General features: G+C 40.8%; 1 protein-coding gene, 1 long non-coding RNA gene and 1 other non-coding gene across 7 annotated transcripts in view; 2 read left to right on the top strand and 1 right to left on the bottom strand.

The window, feature by feature from the left end:
• Tex14 (testis expressed 14, intercellular bridge forming factor) overlaps positions 1 to 16,588 on the top strand; it is a 137,623-nt gene that overhangs the window by 17,101 nt on the left and 103,934 nt on the right. For 3 of the 4 annotated variants that reach the window (XM_016001764.3, XM_076577631.1, XM_076577633.1), the window contains exon 2: positions 14,158 to 14,294. In XM_016001764.3, coding sequence (XP_015857250.1) covers positions 14,159 to 14,294 — 136 coding nt within the window. In that variant the 5' untranslated portion in view covers position 14,158. Of the gene's footprint in view, positions 1 to 14,157; positions 14,295 to 14,486; positions 14,611 to 16,588 lie in introns of those variants that run through there. The other variant, XM_042282559.2, reaches the window with a different exon arrangement.
• Positions 966 to 15,158, bottom strand: LOC121831405 (uncharacterized). 2 transcript variants are annotated; one of them, XR_013053075.1, is made up of 3 exons: positions 15,026 to 15,158; positions 10,677 to 10,776; positions 966 to 1,101 (listed from the first exon to the last, which is right to left on the bottom strand). It is a non-coding gene; the product is annotated as an uncharacterized LOC121831405 (long non-coding RNA). The 2 variants fall into 2 exon arrangements; XR_013053074.1 differs by having other exon boundaries at positions 14,918 to 15,041.
• Positions 15,539 to 15,753, top strand: LOC121831971 (small nucleolar RNA U3). Its single transcript, XR_006075549.1, has one exon. It is a non-coding gene; the product is annotated as a small nucleolar RNA U3 (small nucleolar RNA).

The raw sequence follows: 16,588 nt of genomic DNA on the forward strand, positions 1-16,588 counted from the left end.
CTCATTCAGACCACCACATGTCCTCACGCACATTAATAGCTACAGAGAAGTCACTGGGTGCCAGGCGCAGTTCTAAGTATCTAACATTTAAACTCTCAGCGCCTCTCTGGTCATTTTTATCCTCATTAATAGATGAAGAAGTTGAGTATTTTCATCTGTGTTCAATCTTTTTTCTAAGATTATAATACGGAGAAAGTGAGGTGTCTTTAACAGAAGCTTTCTTTTGGTGGAGGGGGCTTTAATTCAGGAGTTAGGGTGCCAGAACCTCAAAGTTATACAAAATTTACACAGAGTCATTGGCCCCTGGGCTCTTACAAGATGAATTTGAAGAATGAAATTCATGGACAATAGAAGGATGGATTTAGAAAGAAGTTTGTTATAGATTCCTATGTGGGAGCTTGAGCGGAAGACAGAGCTCCTGTAGAGCAGGAGTGAGTCCCAGAAATAGGATACCATTGACCTTCAAATATAAGGGCTTTTTAAAGGACTTAGGAAAGAAACTGGGGTGGGAGGGAGATGGCTCAGTCCAGTTGGCTCAACCATGACGCGTCCAGGAGTCTCTTCTCAGTTTGTCATGTCTTGATGTACAAGTTCCAAGAAGGGTGCTCATTTAGAGACAGAGATAAGGAGAAAACAGACCTCCCTTGTGGCATCCTATTTGTGGCCATGAATGTATGGGGTCAAACCAGTGTTGCAGGCCCATCATCCAGATGGGGCAGTGTAATGAGTTTCATTCTGCACAGTCAAGGTTTTACTTTTGCTGGACTATTTTAGAATGAATGACATGTAAGCAACAGGTTTCCCCCAAAGGGAATTTGCCTTTGACTTATCATTTTCAGCCTGTTAAGGATAGAGACAATGTACTCTCTTCTGTAGCTGCTTCCAGCTGAAATTGGGGTGTCGGTTGTCAGGACCCAGGAGGGCTGAAAGGCAGTCAATGGCTGGGCAATAGGACATTTATAAGGAGCATCTGGTTAGCTGTTCCTGGCGAAGGGACGGGGAACAATCACATCAGCTAGATTGGTTCACATCAGCTTTCAGCAAGTCCAGAGGTCAGCAGTTTGCAGTTCATAGGTGCTCTCTGGATGGTGTCTATTAAATCTGCTGAAACAAATATAGACTAAGAACAAAAGTTAAAAATTTAGGAGTGTAGATGTAACCAATCGTATTATTAAAATAAGAAACACAGAGCCAAGGTAAAAGAGAAAAGCCGAGAGGTCAGAGCTCAGAGATAAAATCTTACCTCCTGCAGTGCTCCTAGCTTCCCCGAGAGAGGGAGGTACTTCCTGTGTCCCTGCTTAAATAATCTTTCTGTTCTGCCTTCTCATTGGTTGTAAACCCAACCACATGACTGCCTCATCACTGCCTGTAAGTACCGCCCTCCAGATCTTAAAGGCGTATGTCTCCAATACTGGCTGTATCCCTGAACACACAGAAATCTACCTAGCTCTTCTAACCACCACGCTCTTACTATGGCTCTAATAGCTCTGACCCCAGGGCAACTTTATTTATTAACATAAAATTAAAATAACATTTCAGTACAAATAAAATATCACCACATTTCCCCTTTTCTATTTTAATAAAAAGAAAAAAGGCAAAAGGTTATAACTAACAAAAGAAAAACTATATACAAAAGTACAATAACTATATACAATATATACAAGTAACAAATACCTAAACGATGTCTAGTCCATTTGTATTTGACAAATCAGAGAAAATAATTCCCTTATCTATCCTATTTTAGTAAGTCCAAAATGTATCTAATTCACTTTCTATCCTAATTAATCTTCAACTATAACTAACTAATCTTCAACTCCCTCAGAGACCCAAGAAGGAAATAATATTAGCTAACAAAAATAAAAACAGGAAGTGCACAAAAGCAACTTCCAAAAATTTTGTGAGTTGACAGAAACAGCCAGCTGCCTGGACAGTCACCTGAGGTTTCTCCACAGTGTTGGGGCATCATCTTCAGCCTATAGGCTTAGCGTATCTGACAGACTCATTTGTGAAGTAGGTTGTACACAAGGTCAACAGTTCAACCTCACACTGGGTGAGAGCAGTCCATGTACCAGAAACACCTGAATTCCACTAGTGTCATGTCATGATTCAGGATTTTAAATTCTGGAAATTGTTGATGGTTTTTGAATTCAGCTGTCCATTCTTCTTGGCTGTGTATATATGGCTTCATCTAAGCATGCCCTTCTCCACATCCCTCTATTAAATGCCAGTCTACTATTGAGAGGCGTGAGCTTTCAGTTGCTGTTCCATTGCACAACAGAAGCCATCGGCCCACTGCCTGTTCAGCTGCCTTCAAAGAAAAGGACACTGTACCTTTTCCAGATTGTGAAGGCGACTTCAGGGATGGGGCCATATTGTCCTGGCCTCAGAAGATGCCTTTTGATAAAGCCATAACCACACTTGTTTTGGCAGGAATCAGTAGTCCTTTGTTTCGTGTTCTGTCTGTCCATTTTGTCCTGTTGATTTGAGGATACTTTGTTGTCCAGTGGCTAACTTTTGCCACAATGAAAATTAACTCCATATGCAGTTTCTTCAATGCCCATATTTTCTCTGAAGTAGATTGGTACTGCCAGGAGCCGACATGTCTCAAAAAAGAAAAATTTCTAAGTTATTAAAACATTTTAAATGCCATATTCTGTAGATCTCTGAAGGGTTTGAAGATGACCTGTCTAAAATACATCTGCTCAATTTTTAAAACATATCTAATATGACTACAATTTCTATTGTAATGTCTAACTACTAACTTTCATTTCTTTATATCCTAATAGTTGGTAATAATGTAAAGTATTTAAAACTAGTAATTGTCTTTTTCTTTTCTTTCTTTCTTTTTTTTTTTTTTAAACAAGAACCTTAAATCTAATCTCCTTTGCTTAGCCTTTTTCCTAACCCTTGACAACTTGTAGCCTACCCCCCTAAATAATGAAAATTATCCCAGACCCAAAACCCATTAAAAGAAACAAAAAACCACCCGCCCCACACCACTTCTTTGGCAATGTGGGTGTCATATTCTTAAAATTGCTTCCTGCTGGGTATGGGCGAAGTTATCTTTATCCTGAAAGAAAAATTTTAGGTTAATTGTCAAATTCTAGGAAAGGTAACTATATCCTTCATTATTATCCAGTCCATGTGTATTGCCAAAGTTCAGGGTTTATCTCAAGTCCTTATTTAAGTAGTCTTTGAGACTGGATCATCTCAGCTAGTCATCTCAAAATTGCTCTGAGCACCTTGTAGTTCAAAGCTGATCTGTAGATGATGTTTGTCAGTTCAGTGATATTATTATTGTCCACGTGGAATTGTTGTTGGTGTTGTGTTGTGGGGCCCCATCTTCTTTCCGGAGACTTCAGTTGATGTTAGGCCTGGCCGTGATTTCCTGCAGAAAACTGATAAGAGACTCGAACACAAAGACATATATATGCAGCTAACTGAAGCCTTTTTTCTAGAATTAGTTAGTACTCTATATGACCATTCATATCTTAACAAAGTTTAAAATGTATATATATATTAATCTTGTAAAATTTGATATAAAATTTATACTTTAAGAAAAGTTTAAAGAATCAGAATAGAATCAAAGAGTTGAGATTAGTAATAGAATAGTCCCTTAATTAATTTGGCTTTTGTCCTGTCCCATAGCAGAAAATGGCTCTTTTATTCTGTCATGATACAGGGAGTTTGTATTTTCATTTTAACAACATGCTTGAGTTTAAAGAAGGAGAGAGCCATTCTCCAACTCCAAAGTCAGCTTTAAATTTTAATTGAACTGGGACTATTAGAAAACCAATAGTGTTAAATCTTTAGAGAAAAGCAGAAACAAACATTTAAGAAGACATAAAATTTTTTAGATAATATATACCCATATGCCATATACTCCAATATACTCTGTTTCCTGGGATAGATGATTTGTCCCTTTTCTTCAGTTGTCTCATTTGTCTTGTGTCCTTCAGATTCCTTAACCTTCATTCTCCTAAAAGACAAAAACAAAAACCTTCCCCCAAGACTAATTTTGGGGATGTTCCTTTTTGGCAAGTTATTATCTGATTAAATGAAAAGACATGTGTTACAGGTACAAGTTAGTTTAAATTGGATGTTCATGCTGGTTGATGAACTATCACCTCCTCTAATTAAGAGGTTTCTCTTGTTCAAATCGAACCTTTATCAATTTTGATGGTACCCACAGCTTATCTTCTCCTATAGAAACAAAAGCAAAACCTCGTCCCCAACGTAATACATACCCTGGTTTCCATTCTGAGGTCAGCACATCCTTAAAGTATATAGGCTGATTTAATTCTGTAGTTTTTTCTATTACCCAATGTCTCTCTGCAGCTGTTGTTCCTTTCTCATTGGCATTCAGAAAATTCAAAGTTAATAGAGCATTATGCAGTCTATTTCTGGGGGTTTTTGTTACTCCTTTCTGTTTATTTAGCATATCCTTTAGAGTTCTGTTTGACCTTTCTATAACTGCTTGACCTGTAGGATTATGTGGTATACCTGTAATATGCTTTATATTGTAATAAGCAAAAAACTGTTTCATTTTAACAGAGACATATGATGGAGCATTGTCAGTTTTGATTTGTGCAGGTATACCCATAATGGCCATAACTTCTAGCAAATGAGTGATTACAGAATCAGCTTTTTCAGAACTCAAAGCAGTTGCCCATTGAAATCCTGAATAAGTATCAATGGTGTGGTGTACATATTTCAATTTTCCAAATTCTGCAAAGTGAAACACATCCATCTGCCAGATTTCATTTCGCTGAGTACCCTTTGGGTTACATCCTGCTGGTAATGGCGTTTGATTATAGAAGGAACAAGTAGGACATTTCTTTACTATTTCTTTGGCTTGTTGCCAGGTTATGGAAAAATCCTTTTTTAAACCTTTACTATTGACATGATGTTTTTTATGAAATTCTGAGGCCTCCAGCACATTTCCTATCAATAATTTATCAATCTCATCATTGCCTTGTGCTAAAGGGCCTGGCAAACCAGTATGAGATCGGATGTGAGTTATATATAAAGGATGACTCCTTTTCCTGATTGTATCTTGTAATTGAATAAATAGTGAAGTTAATTCTGAAGCATCAGGGATAAATTCTGCAGTCTCAATATGTAATACCACTCTTTCAGCATACTGAGAGTCAGTTACTATGTTGAGAGGTTCTGAAAAATCCATTAATACCAACAGAATAGCATACAATTCTGATTTTTGCACTGAATTATAAGGACTTTGTACCACTTTACTTAAATTTTCTGATTTGTAACCTGCCTTTCCTTGTTTGTTGGCATCTGTATAAAATGTACGAACTCCAGATATGGGTTTTTGCCGTACAATTCGAGGCAAGATCCAATCAGCTCTCTTTATAAAATCAATTCTGTTGCTTTTGGGATATTTGCTGTTAATTTCTCCCAAAAAATTACTGCAAGCTCTTTGCCAAGGTTCACTTTCTGTCCATAATTTTTCAATGTCCTCCTTAGTTAAAGGTACGACAATTTCTGCTGGGTCTATTCCTGCTAATTGACGAAGTCTCAATTTTCCTTTCCAAATCAAGTCAGAGATTTTTTCCCCATAAGTTTTTAATTTTTTATTTGGTTTATTTGGTAAAAATATCCATTCCAATATAATATCTTCCCTCTGCATTAATATTCCAGTAGGGGAATGCCTAGAGGGTAAAATAACCAAAATGCAATCCAGCTTTGGATCAATACGATCCACGTGCCCTTCATGTACTTTCTTTTCTACCAAGGCCAATTCTTTCTCAGCTTCAGGTGATAATTCTCTTGGACTATTTAAGTCCTTGTCACCTTCTAAGGTTTTGAACAAATTAGTCAGTTCATCATTTTTTACCCCAACAATAGTTCGTAGATGAGAAATATCTCCAAATAATCTTTGAAAGTCATTAAGAGTCTGTAGTCTATCTCTCCTAATTTGCACCTTTTGGGGTCTAATTTTTTGTAGCTCTATTTTATATCCTAAATAATTAATAGAATCTCCTCTTTGTATTTTTTCAGGAGCAATTTGTAATCCCCAGCAAGGCAAAATTTTCTTTACTTCTTCAAACATTCTTTCTAAAGTATCTGCATTTGAGTCAGCTAGTAAAATATCATCCATATAATGATAAATTATAGATTTAGGAAATTTTTTACGTATCACTTCCAATGGCTGTTGTACAAAATATTGGCACAGAGTTGGGCTATTTAACATTCCCTGTGGGAGGACCCTCCATTGAAATCTTTTAACTGGTTGAGAATTATTATAAGTAGGCACTGTGAAAGCAAATCTTTCTCTGTCTTTTTCTTGTAAGGGTATTGAAAAGAAACAGTCTTTTAAATCAATAACTATGAGAGGCCATCCTTTTGGTAACAGAGTAGGCAAAGGAATTCCAGATTGTAGAGAGCCCATCGGCTGAATTACTTTGTTAATTGCTCTAAGGTCTGTTACCATTCTCCATTTACCAGATTTCTTTTTAATAACAAATACAGGAGAATTCCAAGGGCTGGTTGACTGTTCAATATGCTGAGCATTTAACTGTTCTTCTACCAGCTCTTCTAAAGCCTGGAGTTTCTCTGTTGTTAAAGGCCATTGCTGAACCCATACAGGCTTGTCTGTTAACCATTTTAAAGGTAGAGCTGTTGGTATTTTTGGAAGATTATCAGTTGTTGTGCCCTGTTCCTGTATAATATGGATGGCTGGTGACCACTCAAAATAATGCCTTCTAATATTTCTCTCAGAAACATGTGCTAGTTTATGATTTGTTTCTGAGATTGGAGGGATTTTAATCTGAGTATTCCATTGTTGCAACAAGTCTCGACCCCACAGGTTCATAGCTATGTTAGCGACATATGGTTTTAATTTTCCTCTCTGTCCTTCTGGACCTATACATTCCAGCCATCTTGCACTTTGTTTCACTCCAGATAATGTCCCAATTCCTAACAGTTGAACGTTTACCTCCTGAAGAGGCCAAGCTGGATGCCAAAATTCTGGTGCAATTATGGTAATGTCCGCACCTGTGTCTACCAGACCAGACAACAAAACACCATTTATTTTTATCGTTAATTTTGGTCTCTGTTCATTAATAGAAGTTTGCCAAAAAATTTTCTTTATGTTTTCTCCTGAATTTTCTATTCTCTCTTTTTCATCATCCTGACCAGCCTGATTTATTCCAATAGTCATTTGGTTATTTAATCGCTCAGAGCAGGGATTTCCTCTACAGCTGCAGGAAAGGTTTGAACTGGTTTTGCTATGGGGGCCTGCATGAGGCCCCTCCGGGAGTTTCCCGAAAACTGAGGCAAAGGATTACCCTGTCTGTCCTTTGTTGATCTACATTCGTTGGTCCAGTGTTTTCCCTTACCACACCTTCTGCATACTCCAGAAGGAAGGGGCATTCTGTTGCCATTGTTCCTTGAAGAAACATTGCTTCTAGGATTGACCTGTTTACAGTCCCTTTTAAAATGTCCTTGCTTTCCACACCCAAAACATCTAACACTCCTCAAACCTTTTGAAATTACTTCTCCTACCCACGTATCATGCTCATCAACCTCAACATTAATTGTTTCTCTAATCCAATCTTCCAAAGGTGCAGATCTTGCCCTTAACGGCCTGATTATTCTTTTGCATGCTGCATTTGCATTCTCAAATGCCAAAGCTTCAATTATTGCCTTACTAGCTTCTGATCCTGAGACCATTCTGTTTACTGCTGAAGCCAGTCTTTCTAAAAAATCTGTGAAAGATTCTTTTGGGCCTTGCATAACCTTTGTGAATGACTCATGTTTTTTTCCTGGTTCATCAACTCTGTCCCATGCATTCAAGGCTGCCATTCGACATAAAATTACGGTTTGAACATCATATAAACATTGTGTTTGTATTGAAGCATATTGGCCTTCTCCAATAAGCTGATCCTGACAAACTTGTATTCCTTTATCCCTCCATTGTGTTTCTACGTTTCTAGCTTCCTCCTTAAACCAAGTCAGAAATTGAATTCTCTGGCTGGGTTCCAGAACAGCTTGTGCAAGGTCCCGCCAGTCCTGTGGTATAATCCTATTATATGTTGACCAAGAGTTTAACATTTGCTTTACATATGGGGAATGCATGCCATAAGATACTATTGCCTCCTTAAACCTTTTAAAATCCATCAGTTCAATTGGAGCCCAGATATTTTGTGTAGCCATTTGATCAGGCATCTGCTGTACGGTTACAGGATAAATTAAGGATGATTGTGTGAAAACAGGCTTTCTTTCTGTAATCTTATGATCCAAACTTGAACCAACTTCACTGTTAAAATTAACAGGTTTTTCTAAAGCTGTTATCCTGGCACTTAAATCGACTATCTTTTTAAATAGTAAAATGAGAATAAGCATGGTGATTAACTGCATAATTCCCATAATACTAATCTTTTCATATAGTTGTTCCATTGTCAGACTGCCTAAAATTTCAAACAAAACCCAATTTTCTTCCAATGTACACAGGAAACCCATTTTTTTTAAATGTGGAAAAAATTTGTCTTTTAAATAGTTTCCTTTATGACTTACCAAATCTGCGTAGAACAGTAGAAATCCGAGCGAATTTCAAAACAGCCACCTAGAGTCCTAGGTGTAAATCCAGAGAGAGAGAGAGAGAGAGAGAGAGAGAGAGAGAGAGAGAGAGAGAGAGAGAGAACAGAGAGACAGAGAGAAAGCAAGAGAGAAAGCAAAAGCGAAAGTGAAAGTGAAAGTGAAAGTGAAAGCGAAGGGGTAGCTGGCTAAAGCTTAAAGCCAGCCACTTGTTCCCTCTGAGCCGAGTCAAGGCTTGGCTTTACAGGCAGGGGCCCTGTTTAGCAGGGCAGGCCTGAGCTGTTTGTAGCACTGGCTTTAAGCAAGCAGCTCACAGTCCGGCCTGAGCCCAAGCAGACCTGGGCTGGGGCTAGGGAGCCGGCTGCTCCGGCTAGGGAGCCGGCCCCAAGCAGTTTTTAATGGATTCTTGTCACGTTGGGCGCCAGATGTAGATGTAACCAATCGTATTATTAAAATAAGAAACACAGAGCCAAGGTAAAAGAGAAAAGCCGAGAGGTCAGAGCTCAGAGATAAAATCTTACCTCCTGCAGTGCTCCTAGCTTCCCCGAGAGAGGGAGGTACTTCCTGTGTCCCTGCTTAAATAATCTTTCTGTTCTGCCTTCTCATTGGTTGTAAACCCAACCACATGACTGCCTCATCACTGCCTGTAAGTACCGCCCTCCAGATCTTAAAGGCGTATGTCTCCAATACTGGCTGTATCCCTGAACACACAGAAATCTACCTAGCTCTTCTAACCACCACGCTCTTACTATGGCTCTAATAGCTCTGACCCCAGGGCAACTTTATTTATTAACATAAAATTAAAATAACATTTCAGTACAAATAAAATATCACCACATAGGAGCTTAAAAGAAAATCTTATATTTAAAATAAAATCTTATATAAGGAACTTTTACTCATCTGGAGTTCTTTTGACCTATGACAGATGGATTTAAACCTTATGACCTTGTTGACTCTTTGCAACAAGCGTCTGTAAAACAGCTGGAACAGATTTACATCTTGGAGACATAGAAAAAGCTATGGCTTTGGGTTAGCTTGATGAAAAACATCTTTAAGTCTAGAGCCGGGCGGTGGTGGCACACGCCTTTAATCCCAGCACTCGGGAGGCAGAGCCAGGCGGATCTCTGTGAGTTCGAGGCCAGCCTGGTCTCCAAAGTGAGATCCAGAAAAGGCACAAAGCTACACAGAGAAACCCTGTCTCGAAAAACCAAAAAAAAAAAAAAAAAAAAAAAAAGTCTATAAAGAAAATTTAGGGGCTGGAGAGATGGCTCAGAGGTTAAAAGCACTGGCTGTTCTTCCAGAGATCCTGAGTTCAATTCCCAGCAACCACATGGTGGCTCACAACCATCCATAATAGATCTGGTGCCCTCTTCTGGCCTGAAGGGACACATGCAGACAGAGCACTGTATACATAATAAATAAATAAATCTTAAAAAAAAAAAAAAAGAAAATTTAAAATCTTGAGCTTATAGAATAGTGAGTACTCAGTGCTCTATCAGTTTATCCGAACTTCTTTTATTAATGTTAAAACTCTAAGCCTCTGAAATCTCAGTGTAATGACATATTTTGACAAGTTTGCAAGTCATACAGGGTGTATAAGATATCCAAGACCAATTGTCCTGTCAGGCTTTTTTTTTTTTTTTTAACTATTAAGGGAACTTATAGAGAGACATAATCAGAAAAACCTATGTATGATACATGTCTCTCAGCATAGTAACTAGACCAAGCCAATTTTATGTTCTTTTAAAATACTTTTTTGCATCATATTTTTAACATTAGAAAGTGAATTTTACCAGAGATAGGAATAGTTATTATTGAGAACAGCCATTGTAAGTAAGGTATGTTCTTTTAATGAAAAGTTACATCTGAAACCTGTGTATTCTTTAATACGAAGCTTGTGAACAAGGCAAACCTGTTTACCTTTTTTAAATAAGAGACCTAGTAGCTTTAACTAATTAGTGAACTGACTAATGAACAAACAAGGTAGCTGCAGCCTTGAGGGAAGGAGCTGGTTGCCTGCTGTTGTCTAGCTGACAAAGCTACAGTTAGCCTAGTGGTCAGTGTCAGAGATCTGAGAAGGATTAACCAAATGACAGGGGCTGGTTTATAGTCTTTACCTAGAAAGATATCCCAGGCTCCTGTGGACTCGGTGGAGATGAGGGCAGAGTCATCAGGACAGCAATCTTGGCTGCCAGGTCTGGAGGATGAGAGGCTTTCCTGGGGATGAGGAATATGGGGAGATTGGCCTCATGTTGTCTAGGCAAAGCAGGGCATCAACTCTCCAGTGTCCTGATTGCCCACAGTTTGGGCTGGGCCTTGGCAGAAGGCAAGGCATTGGGGCAGTCTTGCCCAGTGGTCAGCTGGTTAGCATTACTGTAGTCCAGGTGGAGTTGCCTGTTGCTATGCCCATTGTCTTCTTGGGGACCTTGGGAGTCGCTGCTAGGATCTGAGAGTCTCTGTCTGTTATATAAGTTTACATATCTTAAATGCCATCTTCATCAAATCTGACAGCTTGAGGACTTGAGCTAAACAACTCCTGTTTGTTTTTAGTTATTTGGTTTAGACTATACCTTGAAAATATATAAGAGGCTAGATAAATTTTTTCTGTACTTGATTACATTAGTCTTTAGAATGACTTAAGTATAGTTTTAAACATCGTAAGGCTTAATCATCTTTAACAGTTTGTAATAAAAACAATTTTTGAATTGAAGTTCTTTTTAGTATCAAGATAAGATTTTTAATTTTTTGTTTGTTTTTTTTGTTTTTTGTTTTTTCGAGACAGGGTTTCTCCGTGTAGTTTTGGTGCCTATCTTGGATTTGGCTCTGTAGACCAGGCTGGCCTGAAACTCAGACATTCACCTGGCTCTGCCTCCAGAGTGCTGGGATTAAAGGCATGCACCACCACTGCCTGGCTCTGTTTCTCTTCTAGACTGAATCAATCTCATGTAATCCAGGGTGGCTTTGAACTCAGATCCAGACAGATCTCTGCCTCCTGAGTGCTAGGATTAAAGGTGTGTGCCACCACTGCCTGGCATCTATGTTTAATCTAGTGGCTTGTTCTGTTCTTTGATATTCAGGCAAATTTTACTAGGGTACACAATATATCACCACAGCTGGGTATTTGGGATTCCGGTGTAGTATTGAGCCTTTCTCAGGGTGAGCCTTTGAGCATAAAAACCATGTTTTGGGGTTGACATATTTCAGTTGACAAAAACAGTCAGAAGTAGAACTAAAGGGGTTAAAAAACAAGGCTAGCACATTTGAATATTTGCCCAGAACTATAGACATTGATGGATTAGATCTTTGTAAACAAATCAGCATGACAACTATTCACACTGCACTCACCTTATATCAGGTATTGCAAGTAATCTAGACAGCATTTTAAGTTTATTAGGTATGTATGTATAGTTTACATGCAAATACCATCCCATTTTCTTTCTTCCTGTTTTTATTTTTTTTAAGATTTATTTATTTATTATGCATACAATGTTCTGACTGCATGTATGTCTGCAGGCCAGAAGAGGGCGCCAGATCTCATTACAGATGGTTGTGATCCACCATGTGGTTGCTGGGAATTGAACTCAGGACCTCCGGAAAAGCAGTCAGTGCTCTTAACCTCTGAGCCATCTCTCCAGCCCCTTTCTGTTTTTTTTTTTTTGTTTGTTTGTTTGTTTTTTTCAGAGATTTATTTACTTATTATGTATACAACATTCTGCCTCCATGTATGCCTGAACGCCAGGAGAGGGCACCAGATCTCATTATAGATGGCTGTGAACTATCATGTGGTTGCTGGGAATTGAACTCAGGACCTCTGGAAGAACAGCCAGTGCTTTTAACCTCTGAGCCATCTCTCCAGCCCTCCATTTTCTTTTTTTTCTTTTTTGGTTTTTCGAGACAGGGTTTCTCTGCGTAGCTTTGCGCCTTTCCTGGAGCTCACTTGGTAGCCCAGGCTGGCCTCGAACTCACAGAGATCCACCTGGCTCTGCCTCCCGAGTGCTGGGATTAAAGGTGTGCGCCGCCGCCGCCCGGCAGCCCTCCATTTTCTATAAGAGACTTGAACATCTATGAATTTGGGTTGGTATCTGTGGGGAGTGCTGGGGCCATTCTTCCTCAGATATTGAAGGTCACCTACGAGGGTCACCTACATCAATAAAGACAGTTTTCCAAGTGTGAAAGAACCTAAAACTGGGTCTGGTGGTGAATATCTGGAATCCCATCTATTTCTGGAGGCTGAAACAGGAGAACTGAATGTTCAAGGCCTGTTGGCAGTTTAAGAATCGGCTTGAAAAGTAAAAAACAAAGCAAAACAAGTCTGGGAATATAATATAGCTCAGTGGTAGAGCACTGGCTGGGCCTCTGTGAGAAATTGGGGTCAATTCCCTGTACCACCAAGAAGGAAGTTGTCTTAGTCATGGTTCTGTTGCTGTGAAGAGGGACTGTGACCAAGGCAACTCTTGTTTTAAAAAGCATTTAAATTGGTCATGGTGACACATGCCTTTAATCCCAGCACTGGGGAGGCAGAGCCAGGCAGATCTCTGTGAGTTCGAGGCCAGCCTGGTCTACAGAGTGAGTTCTAGGACAGCCAAGGATACACAAAGAAACTTTGTCTCAAAAAACAAGACAAAGGGGCTGGAGAGATGGCTCAGAGGTTAAGAGCAACGACTGCTCTTCCAGAGGTCCTGAGTTCAATTCCCAGCAACCACATGGTGGCTGGCTCACTACCATCTGCAATGCGATCTGGCACCCTCTTCTGTATACATAATAAGTAAATAAATCTTTAAAAAAAAAAAAAACACAAAAAACAAGACAAAACGAAAGGCATGTAATTAGGGGCCTGCTTACAGTTATTAGTTCATTATCGTAGTGGCTGGTCCATGGCAGCAGTCATGGCTATGGAGCCGTAGCTGAGAACTACATCCTGATGTGTAGACAGAGAGAAGGGAGGAAGGGAGACAGACAGACAGACATTGGACCTGGAGTGAGCTTTTGAAACCTCAAAGCCCACACCCAGTGACACACTTCCTCCAACAAGGCCTAATCCTAATCTTTTTGAACAGTTCTACTCCCTGAAGATTAACCATTCAAATCTATGAGCCTATGGGGGCCATTCTTATTCAAACCACCACAGAAATGTAAGGGAAAAAATGCCATTTTCAAACTGGCAAAGGGAAATAAAAAATTAGAAACTCAGTTTGACTTGAATGGTGAGAGCAGGCTTTTCTGGGTCTGAGAGTGGTGTCGTGAGATCCAGCAGCACATGCAGGAAGGAGAACGGCCGTGTCCTTACAGTTGAGAGTAGGAGGGGGGAGGATGGCTTCTCCAGACTCAAACTGTTTTTCAGGAGAAACTGGATTTTGAAACAGCAGGGTGGGAGATAAATCGAATCACCTGTTTCTGCAGCCTTTGGGCTCCTGGGTGTGGTGGGGGTGAGCTGCTTTCAGGGAATCAGTGGATGGCAGGTTTCCTGAAACCTTGGCTTTGTTTTAGGGTCCTGGTTCTGAGGGGATTTTCCTTTAGGAGGGAAGAAAGAGAAAGATCTCACTTCTTTTCGTTTGTGAGGTATTAGAATAATGTATTGTTTGTTTTCTTTTGAAACAGAATGTCTCGGGCTGTTCATTTCCCAATCCCTTGTCCGGTGCAGCTTGGTACATTAACAGATGATTCCTTGGAAGCTCAGCTTCATGAATATGCCAAACAAGGGAATTATGTGAAAGTGAAGAAAATTCTTAAGAAAGGTAAGTAGAGTGTTAAGATGGCAGAGGCACCATGACCCATGTTTCTGAATAGTGTTTGGTGTAAAAAAACAACAGTACTAAGGCTGGGTTTGGTGGCCTGCACCTTTAAACTGGCATTCAGGAGGCAGAGACAGATCTGAGTTCAAGGCCAATCTACACAATGAAATCCTGTCTGATGGCAAAACCAAACTAGTGCCAACAGAGTTCTCTCTAAACAAGTCAACAAAGAGGTTGGAGAAACAGCTCAGCAGGACCAGTGTTTGCTGAGCATATGTGAAGACCGAGGTTCCAGCCTCCGAACCACACAGAAAACCAGGTAAGTGGCACCCGCCTGTGATCCCAGCACGGAGGAGCCAGGAGTTCAAGTATGTATCCAATTGTGCTGGTAATTACCATGTGGCCAGAGAGGATTGTGTCGCTTTGCCCCTTTTCTCTTTTAGGATAGAGGAAATCTGGCATCTCAAACCGCTGTGTGTGTGAGTGTGTGTGTGTGTGTGTGTGTGTGTGTGTGTGTGTGTGTGTGTGTGTGTGTGTGTGTGTTTTAAATCTTTTTAGACAGATTTCATGTGGCTGCGGCTGGCCTCAAATTCCCAAGACTGACCTCACACTCTTGATCCTGTTACCTTCACCTTCCAAGTGCTAGGATTACATAGGTGAGCCACCAGGCCCTTCAGCCACAGAATGTACTAGAAAGAGGGTGCGGCCAGTGAATGGCCATTTTCCCTACGTACATTTTCGTTTTTTTCTCACGAAAGGCCTCTGGCTTGGGCCAGGAGTCCAACCTGCGTGCCCCGCCGACACGGTGCGGCCGGCTCCGCGGCGCCTCTTGTGGGGCAGGTGGGGGCTGAAGGCCGTCGGCTCGGAGGCCAGCGCCGCAGGGCGGAAGCCGGCGCGGCGGCGGGCGGCAGGGCCGTGTGTGGCCGTCAGCGACTCGCGACCCGACGCAGGCGGGAGTGGGGCGGGGCGGCAGACCCGTCAGCCGATTGGCTGTTTAGCGATCGTATGCTAATTAGGTGGCAGTGGGTTTGTGGGTTTTTGTTTTTCGTGTTTGTTTTCCCCTGGACTTGGAAAAGTGTCGCGGCTCAGATGCCCCGTGGACCTGGTAGCGGAGGCGTTCACCGGGGAACACGGCAGCGCCTGTGCCAAAGCCGTGTGCGGTGGCCGCGCCAGCGGTCCGCCGGCCTCACCGTCAGTTAGATGTGAGCGCGGCGGGTAGAGTGCGTGGATCGCGGAGGAGCGAGGTTAAGACTATACTTTCAGGGATCATTTCTATAGTTCGTAACTAGAGAAGTTTCTCTGACTGTGTAGAGCACCCGAGACCACGAGGACGAGACGTAGTGTTCCCTCCTGAGCGTGAAGCCGGCTCTAGGTGCTGCTTCTGTGCAGCCGCCTCCTGCCATTGATGATCGTTCTTCTCTCCTTTGGGGGAGTGAGAGGGAGGGAGCGCAGTCTGAGTGGACCTCGGCTTCATGAGCGCCGGTACTAAAATCAGAAAGTTTGGGTAGTTTTCTAGAGGACCATTAATATTTCTTTGCGATTGCCCCACTCCCTGTTTTGTTCTCCTTTAAGTTGTTTAATACCTGTGAGTTACTTTTTTTTTTATTTGTGTAAGTCTTGCTTTAGTATCACTTCATGTCTAGAAACTACGATTACTCCAACACAGGCAGTTGGACTCAGAAGTTTGAGGACACCCTGGTCTACAGAGTGAGTTCCAGGACAGCCAGGGTTACACAGAGAAACCCTGTCTCAAAAGTAAATTAGAGAGCTGTTAGCTTTTCACTCATCCATTGACAATTGTATAATTTATTAAGGTCTGTATTAACAATGTTCTAGGGGATGGGGATTTAACTCAGCCCTGGGTTCGAACCTCAGCTCCAGAAAAAGAAAAAAAAATGTTCTAGAAAGTAGATTAATAGTTCCAAGTCTCTTAACAACTTTAGTGAGAATTACATGCAAAATGTTTTGATACCGTATTCGAGAATTCAAAGGGGGCTTGACTTCCAGTTTCCATTCTCTGTATATGGACAGGTCATTTTTGACATCAATAGATCTCAGTGCTCAGATTATCTATACCTATATGACACCTTGTCTGACTTGTTCTTAATAGCTGGTGTTAATTATGCAGAGTAATTGTTTGCATTATGACATAACTATACACATAACTAGGGCTGAGGATTTAGCACAAAGCCGTACTAGAAACCATGTGTGGTGGTCCACACTTATAATCTTAGCACTTGGAAAGTAGAAGCTGAATGATCAGTTCAATGTCACCCTCACCTACATAATGACTTGAA

The sequence above is a fragment of the Peromyscus maniculatus genome, chromosome 8 (assembly GCF_049852395.1).
Source record: "Peromyscus maniculatus bairdii isolate BWxNUB_F1_BW_parent chromosome 8, HU_Pman_BW_mat_3.1, whole genome shotgun sequence".
NCBI classification, from domain to species: Eukaryota; Metazoa; Chordata; class Mammalia; order Rodentia; family Cricetidae; genus Peromyscus; species Peromyscus maniculatus.